Raw genomic sequence first — 18033 nt, 5'->3', positions numbered from 1 at the left:
TTGGCCAATCGTTTTCAATCCAGTCTGAGAAATGGAGGGAGGAACATCCTTAAAATAAATAAAAAGCTTGATAAAATCCAGATCATTTAGAGGTGCGTCTGCTGGAAAGGTACACTGAACCCAAGCTTTAATGTAAACCAAGGATGCAAAGAAAGTAAATTCTGCATTAACACAAAAACGCAGCCTAAGAGGGGGAACTCCTCCCAAGAAGATAAGATTGAGAGTCGGAAGTCCTTGGTAATCTTTAAGTGGCATATATCTTATGTTGCCTTTCATTTTGGAGGATATTTGAACAAAATGTGATGGCTTCTTCTTTTATTGGCTTGAGATTTTTCTCCAGTCCAACATTGTAGCATAATAAATAACAAAGTTACACTAAGTGTGGCATTCTGAATTACTAAAACATACTAAAATCTTGTCTTATTTTTGGCCAAAACATCTTAAAGAAATTTAATTGCAGCATATCCAATTCAGTTGTGCCACCTCCAAATGTCTTTTTGAAGACTTCTGCACATATCACCTTAAGTATATGATGTCTCCACACTAACCAAAGCAGCTTCTTATTCAATTTCTTTTCAAGAATAGCACATCTTCAATTGATGTGGCCTGTGTTTGCCGCAGTTATGTCGAGCGACATGGCAGAGATCTTTTCTGCCCATCTCCAATCCTTTAAAATATTTGCAACCACTGAAACAAGTTTCCCTGTTCCTTGTTTAACTTTTGGCACACCCAAGAGCTTCTTAACACCTAATCCAGAGATGAGGATAGTGACACAGTCTTCTTTCTCCAAACTACCATCTATTTCAGGAAGTAACATCCCATCAAAATGGACTACCAGTGGACCATCAACTTGGAAGCTTCCTTTGATATCAGCTGCTTTTTTGGATCAATGTATTTTTCTGGTTCTTTGCACGCTATTCCTTAACAAAGCAATATTCTTTGCTTCTCTATCATCAACTCTTGTCACACAAAGGATGTAAACTCCCTTATGAACTTTGGATGTGAATTGGTTGTCATGTTTCTTCTCTGAACAACCGCTAATGCTTGAACAATCACTAATGCTAGCAACATTTTTCCCTTTTCCAGTGCAAGTCTTTCAAGCAACCTACTCTTCCGTTTTGAAGCTTGCTATTCCTTATTTCCAATTGCTTTGTCTTCAGTTCCCCCTACCATTTTGCGTTCAGTTAATGCAAGGTCATGCAAGAAAAGCCTGTTTTCTTCAATTCTGATCATAGTGTGAGCATTGATGAGTGTGATGTCAAAGATCGATGATGTTAAGCTAACAAAGTCAGCTTCCTTTGAACGTTGCACCTCTCCTCCACTTTAAGCACTTTTCTCAACCATTCGGTACTTGTCAATAAATTCTTCCAACTTTATAATGATAGCCCACCTTTCAGCCGTAGGGATACACGCTTTAACCTAGATGATGAACAGCCTTTGCACGACATCAGAAATAGCATCTTTCTTGAAGACTTCATTAATTTTGAGTAAATGAAAGTATACACTCAAAACATTTGTCGCTGTTTGGAAGAACTCGTTCAGAAAAATATTCAGATGGTTCACCAATTAAATGAACAACAGTTTTCGACCTAGTAGTCATAACTAAATGAATGATATTTACATAGCCACAACACTTGATTTTATAAGACTTGATTTTTGTAACTATTTTGAAAAGCACTGGTGAAGCTGGCTATTTATATGAAAATCAAAACTTCTAGATTTTTCTAGAAGTTCCTGGAACCTTCTAAAGTTTTCCAGGTATTTCTGGAAGCTTCTAAAAGGTTCTAAAGAGTTAATAAAACCTTCCAGAACCTTCTAGCATTTCCTATGTGATTTATATATACATACTCACATTCAAAATTCATTTAAAATAATTTAAAATTTCAGTTTAAATGAGGCAGTACTAAATGAAGTTATATATTCATGAATTTTTTTCTGTGTTGTTTTGAAGTCAAAGGAAACACAAAAACAAACTGCTCTAAAAAAGTATGATAAAAAAAATTGACAAAAAGCTTTTTTGGGCCACCCTTACATATACACACTACCAATAAATGTTTGAGGCAGGTAGCAAATCAATAGACACAAATTTGTTCAAAAAAGCATAGATTTGAATATTAATATAAATTAATAAATGAAAAAGCAAAAAACACAAAAATAAGAAAAATATGTACAGTTCCAAATTGATCCTTTTTTCCGAAGGCTGCACATTGGGTTTAAACTTTAAGAAAGATGACAAAAAATATTCTTTTTGATGAGACACTTCTATTTTAACTTTTAATTTCAAGAAACAAAATCAGCATTTCTCTAATTAAAACATATTTAAAAAGCATTTGATCATATATCAAAAGGCATCGATTTGGACAACCAGAAATTATAAGAGATTAGTTTTTTCATATTTCAATTTCAAATAAAATATATTTGTTTAAGTTTTCTAATTTAAACTACTAGTTTAAATTTCTAAAATATGTTCTAATTTTAATCTCTAATGTAAATTTATTTTCACTTTTAAAAAGTTGTACTTTTAGAGAAGTAGAGTTTTAAAAAAAGTTTTAAAAAATGCTGTTTTTAAAAAAGACTTTTTTTTAAAAACAGCATTTGACTTTTAAAACAGTCATATGGCTGGCAAAGTGCTTTAAAAAAGCTTGGACTTTTTTTTAAAACAACATTCATTATTTTCTAAGTCAAAACTTTAAAAAATTCGATCTTTCTGAAAAATCCAAATTCGGAATTAAGGAAAAATGTAAAACACACACAAAAATTCCGGCAACAACATTTTTGGTGCAGTACAAGCATTTATCTGAACTTTTTTTATATAGGGAATTGTTGCACATATTGTTCAGTATTGTGTTAAAATTGAAAAAGAAAATGTTTTATTTGGTTTAACTTTTGAAATAGTTGGATACATAGTAGAAAAAACTGAAGAATAGTTTCTATTGTGATTCACTTTTTCTTCACTAAAAATGTGAAAATACTGTGCTATTTTATTAGTTTGTTTGATTTTTTAATGAATGAACATGAAAGTCTAAACAATCAGGTAAAAAAAAATTATACAAAGTAAATTTTTACCTCTTCGGAAGAACAAAGACAGCACTAAACAATGTCAATGTTATCCCAACAACAATAATTATGTTAGGGATAAATATTTTGAAATGGTCAAAGAATGAGCCTAAAATCAGATTACAGTTCATAGAGATGGAGCAAAAACAAAAGTAAAAACAAAAACAGATAAATTTCAATTCTAAATAAAATTTAAAAACACTTTTGATTAAAATTTTCAAACTTATGCATATCATAGGAAACACTTTTTTATACGAAAAACCTTTTTTCTAATTTTTCTAATTCTAATATAACATTGCATTATACATTGTTTTAAATAATATATTAAAATACTTTGACTTAAAACACTGCATAGTGCAAATAAATTTATGAATGATATGAATAATAAATGAAGTAAAAATGTGCGAAGAATATGAAGAACGTAAAAAATATATGTATAAAATATATTTGAAGAATATGAAAATATATATGAAGATAATGAAAAAATGAAAATAATTAAAAATTTAAAAAGGATAGCAGACATTGTCATCACATACAGTGGAATACAAAAGTTTCTGGTCAGTAACATTTTGCATTCTAAATTATTTTTAAAAAAAGACTAATGAATTATAAACATTATACTAACAGTAAGAAACACAGGAAACAAAATAAAATATAAAAAAAAAATTGCCAAAGATAACCTTAGTCAGACAATCAAAGATTGGAAAAAAGAGAAACTTAAATTTAATCTTTTTGGAAATGAAGATAAACAACTTGCATGACATCCTATGGCACAAAAAATAATATTTGGCACCAAAATCCAAAAATGAAAAGTAGTTTGCAAAACCTTCTCTGCATAAGGAGTCGGTCTATCGGTGAAGGTCAACTGAAATATGAACACTATTTATAAGAATATTTCAGAAAACAACTTGAAATCATATACTAAAGAAACTATTCCTCATAGTTGGGGATTTCAGCAGAAGAATGACTCTAAATACACATCGAAGTAGTAAAAATAGTGATTTTATGCTTTAAGTGTGAGACCTTTAAACTGACAATCACAATCACTGGACTTGATACCAATAGAACACTGATGGGAAACACTCATCAAGTTGGAAAGTATAGAAATTTGAACAAAGCAACAGTGAGAGAAATAAACATCCAAACAAAACATTTTATTGTGAAAAATAAACTTTGTCAGGTTGTTTCAGAAAATTATATGTTTTTGATAAATACTTTTGTAATTATTCTAAAAGCAAATTTAATCACAATTTTATGTAGCAAAAAAATAATCAACGGTAACTAACTTGCGTTACAAAAATTTAACGATTCCCGAATGAGTGTTAAAACTTCAACGAAAAATAATTATCCAAACATGTTGTTTTGTACACGACGTTTTGAAATTGATTACTAAAAAAATATTTTTAAATCAATAGTTTTAGAAATATTGTTGTTTTACAACGAGTAATTTTTAATAATTGACTGATACTTTTTTAAATTCATTTGATTTACCATTGAAACCATCAAGTATGGGAGTTAAAATCAAGGAATGGTCCCAAGCTCAGCGCAATTAGATTATTGACTTGTTCAATCAAAGTAAAACATTTAGGTCGATAAATAAAACGACTGGAATGGCATTAGGAACCATTAGCAATTTGATTAAAAAGTATAATATGTTTGGATATATGCAAAATCAGACAAGACTCGGAGCTAAGCGTAAAACAACATTAAGAGTTGATCAACAAATTGTCCAGATGGTGCAAAAAAAACCGCTTTTATCAGCACCAAGTGTCAAGCCTCCTTGAGAAAGATTTTGGATTACAAGTGAGCTCATGTATTATTCAAAATTGATTGAAAGAAAGTGGATTCAAAGCAAGAGTTCCAAGCAAGAAACCATTCCTTTCAAAAATTCATCAAAAACGAAGACTTCCATTTGCTAAAAAAATATGTAATTATGGCGGTATCATTCCAGAGGAAAGTTTTGTGAACTGACGAGTCGAAACTTAATCTTGCGAAGTCCGATGGAGCTCAAAAAGTATGGAGAAAAAAAGGTGAAGCATTCACACTCAGTTGTATTCGAGGCACAGTAAAATTTAGTGGAGGCATTGTTATGGTATGGAAATAATTGGTTTGGAACGGAACAGGAAAACTGGAGTTTGTTTATTGAGTTATGGACTCTGAGGTTTAACATTCTCAATAAAAATCTTTTGGCTTCAATTAAAAAACTCCGGTTAGGAAAACATTTTATCTTCCAACAAGATAATGACAAAGAAATTAGTTGAATCCAGCCATGTGATTAGTTTAATCGATGCCATCGACTTGCAGAAGTCATAAAAGCTAAAGGCGGTCCAACTCGATATTAAAAAGTCAAAAAAACAATTACTTGGAGAAGCGTTAACCATTAAGCCTTTATCTTTAAAATTTTGTTCGGATACTTATTTAATGCTAAAAAATTGCACAGTTTAAATGTATCTTAATTTTTTATCAATTAAATATCATTATTGATAATTTTTTTTATTGCATATTGAATTCGTAATAAAATTTTCGTTTAAAATAATCATTTTTTAAAATATTTATAAAGTTATTTTTTTCTGAAATAATCTGACAAAGTTTATTTTCCATAATAAAATGTTTTTTTCGGATACTTATTTCTGTAACAGTATATTATTAAAGTAAAGAAAGAATGGGATAAAACTCCACCTTGTTGCAATTATTACTCGAGTCAACACCACATCATTGTGCAGCTGTTATCACTGCAAATGGTATTGCTACAAAATATTAACATAAAAATTTAAGTCTTTAAAAAAACTTGATAATATTTGATCTAATAATATTTGTTGGAGTACAAAAAAGGCCGGATACTTTTGCATATGTCATTGTAATAATTACAATATCAAATATAATCACAAATACAAACACACATATTCCTTTTACAGTATTCTTTTCTTTCCTCATACCAGCATCTCATGATTATAATAAATCATTAGTTGTTTTTTTTAAAAAAATAAGAATAAGAAACGTCACTGGCTGAAAACTTTTCTATACCACTGTTCATCAGTAATACATAAGCGTTTTTGTCAAGGCCTTCAATGAAATATCTGTCAAGTTATTGGGTAGTAAAAGTCATAGTTGCAATGAAAAAAGACTACTGGATAAAACTTGGGTTTATTCCTTAAACTCATAACTATAACTCAGACTCTACAGCCTAAAACTGAATGTTGCAATTATTTTTAACTAGGCAAAAATACCTTCCCTATAATTACTTAGACAAGATAATTTAAAAAAGTTTGAAAGAAAATATTTAAGGATAACTTTAATGCATTTTCAGCATTTTCATACCAAAAAAAAGTATGTTGAGTTTGCTACTTAAATGTAGTGATTTTAAAGCATGGTTCGGAAAAAATCCAGCCATTATTAATAGCAAAATTAAATATGAAGACAAAAGTTATTTTACTTTACAGTACATTATATTACAGTATATTATAGCACATTATTTCAAGATAAACATAGATACTTAAATGTTAAGTTATTCTTGCTCTTGAAGAAATACTCAAATTTTTAGTTTAACACCCGCCATTAATTTTTGAAAAACTTTTTGGAGTTGTCTTCCTACTCTATTCCGATCATCATGCATTCCTGTGAGAAAATGAGCAATTTTACCTTTTTATTTTAAAATATTTTTCCATTATGTGACCCAGTGTATTTCTCGAATGGACAAAATTGTGAACAACTTGGTTGGTTCATGTGTTTGGGAACGAAAAAAATGCCATATTTATTATACCACTCAATTGTCGTTGTAGAGAAGGGTGAACAAACTAAATCAGACCAAATTATATTAGGACCTCTATGTTGTTTAATCAAAGGCAGAAAACGCTTCTGAAGACACTATTTGATTTATAATTTACATTCTATTGTTGAATTTGCTAAAAAAACCTTTGCTCTATTGTACGCAACTACAAATATAATGCCATATCATCATCTTCTTACTAAATTTATCTACTGAAACCAGTGATTGGAATCTTCTTTTTTAAAAGGATCTCGTTCCGCTCCCCGTTCTTTTTGTAAAAGAAAAACTCGTTGCAGTTCCTCGTTCCTCGCTTATAAAAGGAACTCGTTCTATGTTCATCAAAAATTTTATCTCGTTCCTACTTTGTTCCTTTTTTTAAATTTCTTTTTACATATAAATGGTTTTGCTCATTCCACATTTATGATAAAATGAGAGCAAGTTTATTGTTTCTTAATGAAAGCGAGTATTTTTTAAACGTGTTCTATTTACTCATCACTTTTAGAAAGAGTTTTTTAATATTCTGGTGTCCTGCCGGTCTTGTCTGCCTTTGTATGTACTTTATACACATAAGATTGATATATAAATTTCAGCTCGAAATATGAGCATTACAAAAATGTTATTGGAAAAAAAAAAAACATTTAGAAAACAAGTAAAAAGTATGAGGACAAAGAAAATTTTTAACGCCAACTTTATTTTTTTTTTAATAAAACTAATTTTTCAAATAAAGAATCACCCAATTTGTGTCTTTTTTCAACCATCACATTAGACCCTGTCGAAAATAGCCGCTCAATTTTTGCGGTTATTTTCGACAGGGTCTAATGGGCCACACAAAACACAATTTGCATGCATATTATTGCCATTTATTCCTTTGAACACAAAAAATGATTCCAACTTGGAAGGAAACATTCACTTAAGGGAAAAAGAAAACATTACATCGTGTTAAGTATAATAAATATTTTAGTTCCATAGACTTATGACTTTAGTTAACAACGTTCGTTAATAAAATTACTTTATAAATAATAAACTTAAGTCAACGGAATAAAAAATCGATAAAAAGTAACAACCTTTTGTTTTTGAACTGTCAAAAACAGTTATATCAAAAAACAAGGTTATAAATTTTCAGGAAAGTATTACTTTTCGTTCACATTCCTCCATAAGAAGAATTCGTTCTCTTTCCTCGTTGCGTTATTTTAAAAGGAATCAGTTCCAAGCTTCGTTTCTCTAAATAAGATTTCGTTCCAGGAACCCGTTTCTTTTTGAATGCGTTCTTCCAAACACTGACTGAAACATACTTGTACTTTGGCGCAACCCTTCCACAATTAATTGCAGAGTAAAGATAATAACCGGGCAATTGCTTCAAATCACATTTTACGTAGGTTTTGTCATCCATAACTATGCAGACGCCATATATTGTTATTCAATAATCTTGTACATTTTTTCACTTGAACACTTTGTTTCTCTGACCGGTTTCTTAATGACACAATATGCTTTATAGCCACATTTTATTCTTGCACGTCCTGTTTTTACTAATTTTGAACTTTTTTGCTCAATCATAATCTGACAGTCCCAGACTTTTTTCAAATCTTTTCAAATCAGAGTCTTAATTCTTTTTTAATAATTTATCAACAAAACCACTATTTCGTCCAGAACCAGGCTTTTTTTTTTTATTGATAGAGTTTTGTGATATTGTCTTAGAGCATCACCAACTGTACTTCGTGTAGCTTTCTATTGTTTTGCAATAAGTCTTGCAGAAGACTATAGATTTTCAAGATATTTGTGCAACATTTTTTTCCTCAAAGCTTCCACTTTTGTTGACAATTTGTCACTAATTGAGCTCAGCTAAAATGTGTCGATCTATTTAAAATGTGCATGCTTTGGCCGTTATTTAAATATTAAAAAGCAGTTCAATAATTAATTTTTTCAAGATTAAATTTTTTTATTAAAATTGGCTTCATTTTTTCTGCACCCTGCCATAAATAATTTATAAATAGTAAAGTACTTTAAAAAATTAAGAAAAAAAGATGTCAAAAAACACATGCAGTTAAAACTTTTCAACTCAATTAACTTATTAATTTTTAACTCAACTAACTTAATAAGTAATTTATCTTCAAAAGATAAAAAGAACTTTTACCTTTACTAAAAACCTTTGGGTATTGCTCAGCAGGGAAGGCTAGAAATCCTGAAAGAATAATTTAAAACAACTTTACAAAAAACTTTTTAACTTCTCTTAAAAGATTATGCTACTTTTAGAAAGATTGCATTTGACTGCTAGTATTTTATATTCAGATTGCATTGTATGCAATCTGATTATACAATACAACTAGTGAATTCAATCTATGCATCAGAAATATTAGTTTTAAAGCTATCACAGTTGCAACAGATTGAAATGGACATTCTTCAATTGTTTTTATCATCATAAATTTGTTTCTTACCATCTGTTTATACAACCTGTAGGTAGAAAGTTGTTTCTTACATACTGTAAATACAACATGTAGGTACATCTGTAGGTTTTAAGGTTTAAAAATGCTGGTAACATTCTTACCAGCCATACTAGGACCAATAATTAACCCAATATTGTATCCTGAGAATATTAAAGCAATAGAAGTTGCAAGGTTTGTGTCATCAGAAATATCAGAGATAAAAGCTATTAGAATCACAGTAATTCCTGAAAAGAAAAACACTATTTAGAATTGCAGGCGCATAATAAAAACGACTGAACTGAGAATGTAAAAACAAAAAAAGTTTTAGATGCTCTGTTTAGAGAAGACTCTTTTTATTATTACTTTTTTTTGAATTACTTCTCTTCATCGAACCAAATCTTTGTTTTAAATTTATTTGTTAGACAACATGATATTATAATTGGAATTTTTTTTGTATTTAAGTTTTAGTTTTAATTTTTTTCAATTTTAAGATGATTTTAGTATTTTCCTTACTTTCCATTCGAACGCTTAATGCTTTATAAAGAATTGAAATTAATGACAAGATAAAATTTAGCTTCAACTTCAAATTAAATTTAACATAGAGTAAAATGGGGTCAAATGAAATAGTTAAGAATTTTAATTAATTTTTACTTAAGAGAAAGAGGTTTTTAATTTTTTTTTTTTTTTTTAAAGTTGTTGAGGAATTTGAGCTGTATTTAAATATATACAAATCAAGTAAAAAAAGTTTTTAGTTTTTTAGGAAACTTTATTTAATTGAAATAAAAAAGTTATTTTATTCTACCCCACATTCGGGGAGAATGAAATACGCAAATCTATATGTAATTAAAACAACACTTAATTAAAAAAAAACAAAAAGCAACCAAAAAAAACAATTAAAAAAACAACCTAATAAAAAAAACTTTATTCTTGTGATGATGTTGAGTTGTAGAGAGTTACTAGAGGCTGAGCTGAGTTGTCACTTTTGCGGCACTTTTTGGTGCAATAAAACTCAGCGCCTTTAACATATCGCTTTGGTATGCATTTTTGACAAAGCCAAACCTTGCATTTAGAATTTTCACACTGGTACCAGTCTATATTTTGACTTGTTGAAGCTTCGCCTAAAACTTTACGGCACTTTTTACACTTGATTTGGTTTGTAGCTATTAATGTTGTTGGAGTCGCTGTTGTTGCTTGGTTTATTTGTTGCTCGTCATTAAAGCTAAGCTTGCGTTGTTTTTTAGCTTGCTTTGCTGCTTTTTTGCTCTCAGCATCTTTCAATCTCTCGAGTATTTCAGGTTTATTGAGACACTCCTCTTCGAACCTTGGTGCGTCTACATTTTTTCATTTTTTTGTGTCAACGAGTTGAATGCGAAACTTTTGTTGGGCCACTTAAGCACCAATCTTTTTAGAGACATTTTTTAGATTTTTTGGAGCAGGACGATTACCAGCATCATTGATGCAATTTCTAACTGTATAGTGGATTTTTTTTTAACTATTGCTTATGGCTCTAATGCTCAACTTATGACTCCACCAGTTTATGAAAAGCTTATACCAATCTCTCCCTGATGTACCATTAGGAAACAAATGAGATTGACCTTGGTGTTGCAAATAGTCGGTAACTAGTGTGATGATGTCATTATAAATTCTTCCAAAGCCCCAATTGGATAATTTGATGAGCGTATCTACCAAATTGATTCAAGTTGATGCGACAATCTCGTGTTTGAACTACTCCAAATTCTTTCAACTATGCCGTGGACACGCCTGTAAAGAGTTGCTACTGGTATGTTGAATGATTTAGCAGTTTTGTTAAATGGAAATTCACTGCTTTGTATTTTGGCCAGAGCAAGCGCAACTTGCTCTTCGGTGTATGGTTTTTCTTTTTTCTTTGAGAGCAACTTGTTTTGAGGCATATTTTATATTAGAATCGATTTAATAATAATCGATTTAAAATTTATCCACAAAGTTTACAGAGATTGATTGGTCACTTGAGATTTAATTAATAAAAGCCGCATTTAACTAGTGAGCAATTCGCGTATTTCATTCAACCCCACATGTATCCGTTTTCGTTTTTATCTCATAACTTTTTTCCCTGATTAGCAAATATAATTTTGAAAAAAGATCTTTGACCAGCTTAAAAAGTTTTACCAGAATACTTATTAAGTTCGATGATATCAAAGTTGTTTTCCGAGAGTTTTATGTCCATTTTTTAAAAAAAGAAAAAAAGGATCATATCGCTTTCGAAGACTTAACAAATTATAAAAAAAAAACTTTTCTTTTAAAATTAAAGTTTATTATCATCTTATTCAGAAAAAAACTCTCTACAACAAAATTAAAAAACATTTGCAAAAAGTTTATTCAATAATTAATTAAGAGCAAAAGAATAAGCGTAGTCATAACTATTTCATTCTACCCTCTATTTCATTCTGCCCTATTTTACTATATTCCTTTAAACAAATTATAGTACTTACTGCTCTACAAAAGTTTCATATCATCATTATGATATAAAAAATAATAATAAACTTGAATATATATTATTTTGAAAGAATCTCGCTTTTCTCCTTTTCGCATTACTGAAAGTAATTATAATTGCTTAAAGAAACATACATTTAATATTTGTATCTATAAGGATACAAAAAGATTTACTTATTTTCAGTTAAAACTGTCACCAGATTTAATTTTTACTTATTCTTTTTTACACTTATATACTTGTTTTTTTAAAGGAAAATATATATGGAATGACAGAGCACATAGAGTATTTGAATGAAGTAAAAAATATTTCAGTTTAAATATAGTTAAAACTTATATAAAACCTTGCAATGGAAATTTGCTGAAATAAATAATAACATTTTATCACCCATGCTCAAACCCTGCAAAAATCTTGTCACGACAGCCCATGTGTAGTTGAAAGAAAAAGCAAACATCAGTGTTGTAACTACAAGACAACTTCCAGCCCCAAGAAGAGATAACTTTCTTCCACATTTATCGCTAATAAACCCCCATGCAAAACTACAAAAAAAATAAAAATAAAAAAAAAATCCAAACAATGAAATATTCTGATTTACTTTACATTTTGTCCAGATTATATTCCAATATATTTATGTATGTATAGTGGTAAGAAAAATATTAGAAACACCTTTAAATTTGATTTGTTTCTTTGGCTGATGCATGATGGCATTTTTAGTTTTTCAATTAGATAAAATTAGCAACAATATTTAGTTAGCAACAATGTTTAAAGGCAAATCTAATACTTTTCATGCTACTGTACGTTTTATCAGCAATATTATGCTTAAAATCTTTAAAAATTAAATCAGACACACGTGATTAGGAACATTCTCTTTTACCTTGCAACACATCCCGAGAAATTATTTTTTTGATTATTATCTCAAATATTTCTCATTTCAAAAATATATTTAAACAAATTTTTCTACCAGTGGTTTGGAGGGCAATCACATATTATAGGTGAGTACCCAGGATATTTGTTGTTAAGAAAAGTAACTAAGAGGCATGGGACAATTTCCAGCTGATAATGGTGCCTAACGAAGATAAATTGTAAAAAGTTTAGGTAAATAGAAGATGTTTCAGGTAAATCTTCAGAAAGTCAAAGGTAATAAGATTGCTCAAGCAGGTCAAAGAATTCAACATTCCTGTGTAAAGTTTATCACTTCGCTATAACAATTACTTACGATTGCTATTAGAAGTAAATCAAATAAGGAATTAGGTAACTAACCTATTACTTAAAGTTTGTTTAGATAACAAAGTTGCATTATGTATCATTCATTTTATTTTTTTATGTATGTATAGATGGTAGAAAAAAAGGATACTGCTATTATGTAGTCAAATGACATTGAAGAGCTTCAAACAATAGTGCTTCATCAAGGAAATTAAGAAACAAATGAGACTGAAATCAAAAAAAATGTAGTTGGAAGACAAAAATTCATAAAGTTGCTCTCAAACACTCAAAAACCATTGTTAGAATAATAATAAAATTCCAGAGAAATTGAGCACGGATGAAAGATGAATGCAAAAAGTTCAAAGAATCTAATGTCTTCTAAACTCTTATAATGGCCCTTTTGACTTCACTGAACAAACTTTTAAAAATATTCCATTTATTATGAAATTAGATTAAAAAGTATCTGAAAATCCAAAGATTTTTCTACAAACGGTTTGAAAACTAACTGCAACACCAAAGCCTATTTCAACAGTTAATCTGTTAAACAGGAATAAATTACAACAATTTTTCTTATATTAAATTGGATTTTCTTTTTTACTATTTATATTCTTTAGACTTAGATTACTGGATTGAACAAGTTCTGAGACACATTCATCCGAACATCAATTAATTTAGGCGAATGAGTTGGAAAGCAAAGTCCGCGTAAAGTTTCCATAATAATAATCTAATCATAAAACTCAGAAGTCATTTTTACAAAGTAAGATAGGCTGCACCAAACTCTACTTTAAACAGTGCATGTATTTCAGGAGGCAATGCATTTGAATATGGAATAACTGCAAAAAACTATAAGTTAAAAAATTCAAATGAATGTTATAATTACCATAACTTTATTGGTAAATAAAAATGCATCTATTTAATAGAAAAATATTTTGCATTTTTTTGGAAATCGCAATCATTATTTTGAAAAATTTTTTTAAACTTATTACTTTTAATTTTGTGAAAACTTAAAATTTTCAAAAGGTTTTAAAGAACTAAAAAAAAAATTACCTGCAGAATACTCTGGCAGCAAACATGGCTGATGCAAGTAATCCTGCTTTTCTCCCTAAAAACAAAAACAATTTAGTTTTACAATTTATTTTTCATAATTTATTTTTACAATTTATTTTTAGAATTTAAAAGAGTTGTATTTAATTTAAAAAGAATGAGTTTTACTACACTTAGACTAGAAATAAAAACTATTAATTACAACAGTAAATTTCTTTAAATATAAAGAAAAAAAATTTCAACAGCTACGAAAAAAATTTCATTGTTTTCAAATTCTTTTACCAGTATCCACTTCAGTGATTCCATAATCCTAAAAAAAAACCACCCTGCTTCATTTCACTTAGAGAGTAATAATAAGGTACAGAGTGATAATAAAAAAGTACTCATACTTTGTAAAACAGCAAAAAATATTAACAGTATGAGTTTTCATTATTTAAGTAAGAGTACAAATTTTTTGGTCAGTATTTGTGATGAATCGGTCAGTATTTTTTTAAATAAATGTTCAGTATTTTTTGGTCAGTATATATATAATTTTGGGTCAGTATTTTAAACAAATGGTTAGTATTTCACTTTAGTTTTGTCAGTATAGAAATTAAAATTGGACAGTATAAAAATAAAATTGGTCAGTATAAATATTAAAATTGGTCAGTATAATTATTAAAATTGGTCTGTATAAATATTAAAATTGGTCAGTATAAATATTAAAATTGGTCAGTATAAAAATTAAAATTGGTCAGTAAAAACAGAAGTTGGTTACTAAAAACTTTATTTATACACTTTTGAAAAATATTTGATCCCTAAATATTTAGCAATATGAAAATGTGATCAGTCACTTAGTAATACTTTAGTAGCTTTTTTTGGTCTCCCACGTTTTCTTTTTTCACCAATAGGAACATCTTTTGCTGCCAGTGGGGGTTTACAATACGTCATTCGAATTGCAAAACCAAAAATATGTTTCCACATGAATTTCTTAAAGAAATCTTGACAACTACATACATTATGTGACCAATTTTCTTCATTGTTGATCATAGTTATGGTCAAGACCTTAAAAGCTTTTTGTTTAAATTAATCAAAAGCCTTCCATTTCATTTCTTTAATAAAATCTATTTCTGTCTGAGTATTTTTTATTTCATCATTTGCAGATAATTAATATTCAGTTGATTCACCTATTTGTTTGGATGAAATTGATTTGTTGGTCTTGGCCCACTGATAACCTTTTGTCCGCAAATTTAGAGTAATTGTTAGTTCTTGGCTGTATTTTTTCATGTCCGTTGAATATTCATTTGGCCATTTTGCAACAATCTCTAACGCAACCTCTTTAAATCTTGAGAATGTATGCCTTTCTTTTAAGGTATCTTCATCTTTCACCACTCTATTAAATGATTCAAGAGCATTATTATTACTTGGTGTGAAATGTCTAAAGCCTTCATACCAAGTTTGATGAGAATTCAATCATTCTGCTTCAAAGTACCCAGAAAATTCTGGTTCAAGTGTTTTCCATTTTTTCCAAGAACAAATCTGAAGCTTTCTTAAAGATCTCTTTATTCTGACTTTTTTGTAATGTGTCTACATCCTCAATAAGTTCATCTTGATAGCTTTTGTTCACCATTGCCTCAGCCTTTTTATTAACATTCTGACGCATATGCATCCAACACATCACCATATCCTTTTTGCCAAAAACATTAGAAAATGTATTTTTAATTGAATCAGCACCATCTGAGATTAATATTTCAGGTTTATACCCTCCCTGGTTGATTTTTGCCAAACCATGAGAAAAGCTTTCAAATGTAAACTTGAATTTCTGAAGTTTTTTCATTGGAACACATGGCCATTCCAAATACATGAAAATGGTAATCTATATCAGTGGTCCCAACTAGTAACACGGGAACCCTTGCCAATTTAATTTCTACGTAGCATCAACATGTAATTTATCTTTTCCTGAAACTTGACATAAGAGTCTTTTTGTTGATACAAAAGTTCGAAATTTCGAATTGTCTTGGACATCATTATTTTCTTCTTCGACATCTGAACCATCAGAGTAAACTATTTTGTAGTTTACTATGAAAGGTTCATCCTCACAGTTAGGAACATTATTATTGTCTATGCACCATGTTCTAATTCACCAAGAGAAACTGATGTACTACCATATTTTTTCTTTTTGTAAGCAGTTATATAGTTTAATGTTGTTTTATTTGGATTTGGTAGCCATTATCTACAAGGGTTCTTAAAATTCTTTTTGGTTTCATAAGCAAGTCACAGATTTTGTTGATTTCAGTCTTTAAAAAAATTGGGATGGCTTCTTTGGACTTACTGTTACTGTCATGTTTATGTCCATTTTCAGTTCTGTAAATGATTACATTGTCACTTGCTGAATCAAATAACAGATAAACTACAGCATCAAATTGCTCTTTGCGTCTTTAAATGGCTTTACATCTATAATATGATTTTTGCCCATCGTTAGTGTAATTGGAATAATGATAACTCCATTGATCTTCTGCTGTTATCGCTGAAAAAATATTTGAGAAGAAGTAAATAAAAAGAAGTGGAGGAAGAAAGATAGAGAAAGAGAAGAAAAGGAAAAAAGAGAGAGTTATAGGAGAGAGGAAAGAGGGAAGAGAGGAAAACACATCTCCTCTCCCTCTCTTCTCTCTCCAAATGTGCAATGAATCTATATGTTTGTAGAAATAAATGGCTCTTTGGCCTAAAAGTTTGCTGACCTAACTGTAAGGGACCTAACTATCTGAAACCTAGCTGTCTGATGACTAAAAGCTGTTTTTCTGCAATTGCATCTTTTTTACTCGGGTATGTTTCACATCTTATCCATTCACGTTTTCGTTTCTGTTTCCTTGATTTTAATGATGCTTGCTCTTCTATTGTCTCAATTTCTTCTTCACTAGAGGACTTGTATTCTGGAATAAAGTTTTCCATTTTTTTAAACTTTCTTTGTTCAGTGCTCAGATAGAAATGACAGTCTTATTTGTAAATTTTATCTAATTACTTTGGTCAAAGTTCATAACACTTTAGTTAAATTACAGATCATTTTATTTAAGTTACAGATCATTAAATATTAGTTTAAAATATAGATCGTTTAATTTAAAATATAGATCATTTTAACTAAAATACAGATCACTTAATTTAAAATAGAGATCATTTTACTTCAAATACAAATCATTTAATTGAATAACTGACCACTTGGTTAAATTACTGACCATTTAATTAAAAACTGATAACTTAGTTAATTTACTGACAGTTAATATATAATACTGACCAATTAGTTAAAATACTGACCATCTCAATAAAATACTGAAAACTAAAAATAAAAAAATACCGACTCATTAAAAATACTGACCCATTAAATGTTACCCTTTAAGTAATATTAATTCTAACTAAAACTAAAAGTATTTTTATAAAATGTGCACAAAAAAAAAGAACATTAAAAATAATAAAATTTACTTTATAGGAGCTCAAAGAATGTTTTATGAACTTTCAATGAAAAAATGGTTTGGAGACCAAAGAAGGTGAACAGATTGTTGATAATGGGATTCGTGTGTTAGGTTTGTGTGCGCACGGTATGAACTGATGTGGTTAAGAGAGAACTGAGTTGATGCTATTCTGAAAAAGCTAACTAGAGGAGTGGTGTTTTCAATTTGTGGACAGTTGGTAGGCCATTAACTAGACTGTGGTTAGTTACAAATGATTTTTAGCCTATTAGAGATTAGAGTCATAAGTTTGATAAAGGGTTGGGTTAATGAGATTCATGATGAGAATGCGAATTGTGTACTTAAAGAAGTTTATGATGAGATGGGAAGTTGCATGCCAGATTGTGGTGAATGGGCTGTATGATGATGAGGAAAAGTGCGGGTTGATGCTGGTTCTTTTTCGACTGGCGCTCTTATCCATATTAGGGAAACTACTGCGGAGGAAGCAACTTAGCAGAATTAGATGCTGTGAAATGAGTGTTGTAATTATCGTAAAAATTTGCATCATTGTGTCGCGTCAGAAGGAGCGTTGTGCGTGCATCATATATTCATTGTACAATATTCGTTGTACACAATCAATTTTGAAAACCTATATAA

At 29.4% G+C, this 18033-nt stretch overlaps 1 protein-coding gene across 1 annotated transcript in view; it reads right to left on the bottom strand.

Moving 5' to 3' along the window:
• LOC149886463 (uncharacterized) overlaps window positions 1–18033 on the bottom strand; it is a 55427-nt gene that overhangs the window by 16065 nt on the left and 21329 nt on the right. Inside the window, exons 4-9 of the mRNA XM_090092684.1 lie at window positions 14240–14267; window positions 13961–14015; window positions 12098–12249; window positions 9366–9488; window positions 8955–9002; window positions 3067–3166 (exon numbers count right to left, since the gene is read on the bottom strand). Of these exons, the coding sequence (XP_089948810.1) occupies window positions 3067–3166; window positions 8955–9002; window positions 9366–9488; window positions 12098–12249; window positions 13961–14015; window positions 14240–14267 (506 nt within the window). The remainder of the gene's footprint in view (window positions 1–3066; window positions 3167–8954; window positions 9003–9365; window positions 9489–12097; window positions 12250–13960; window positions 14016–14239; window positions 14268–18033) is intronic.

This window comes from Hydra viridissima, unplaced genomic scaffold, assembly GCF_058129835.1.
Source record: "Hydra viridissima isolate aposymbiotic clone 2 unplaced genomic scaffold, HvirCarnegie_v1 scaffold_7, whole genome shotgun sequence".
Lineage (NCBI taxonomy): Eukaryota > Metazoa > Cnidaria > Hydrozoa > Anthoathecata > Hydridae > Hydra > Hydra viridissima.
This window is presented reverse-complemented; position numbering and strand designations above follow the sequence as displayed.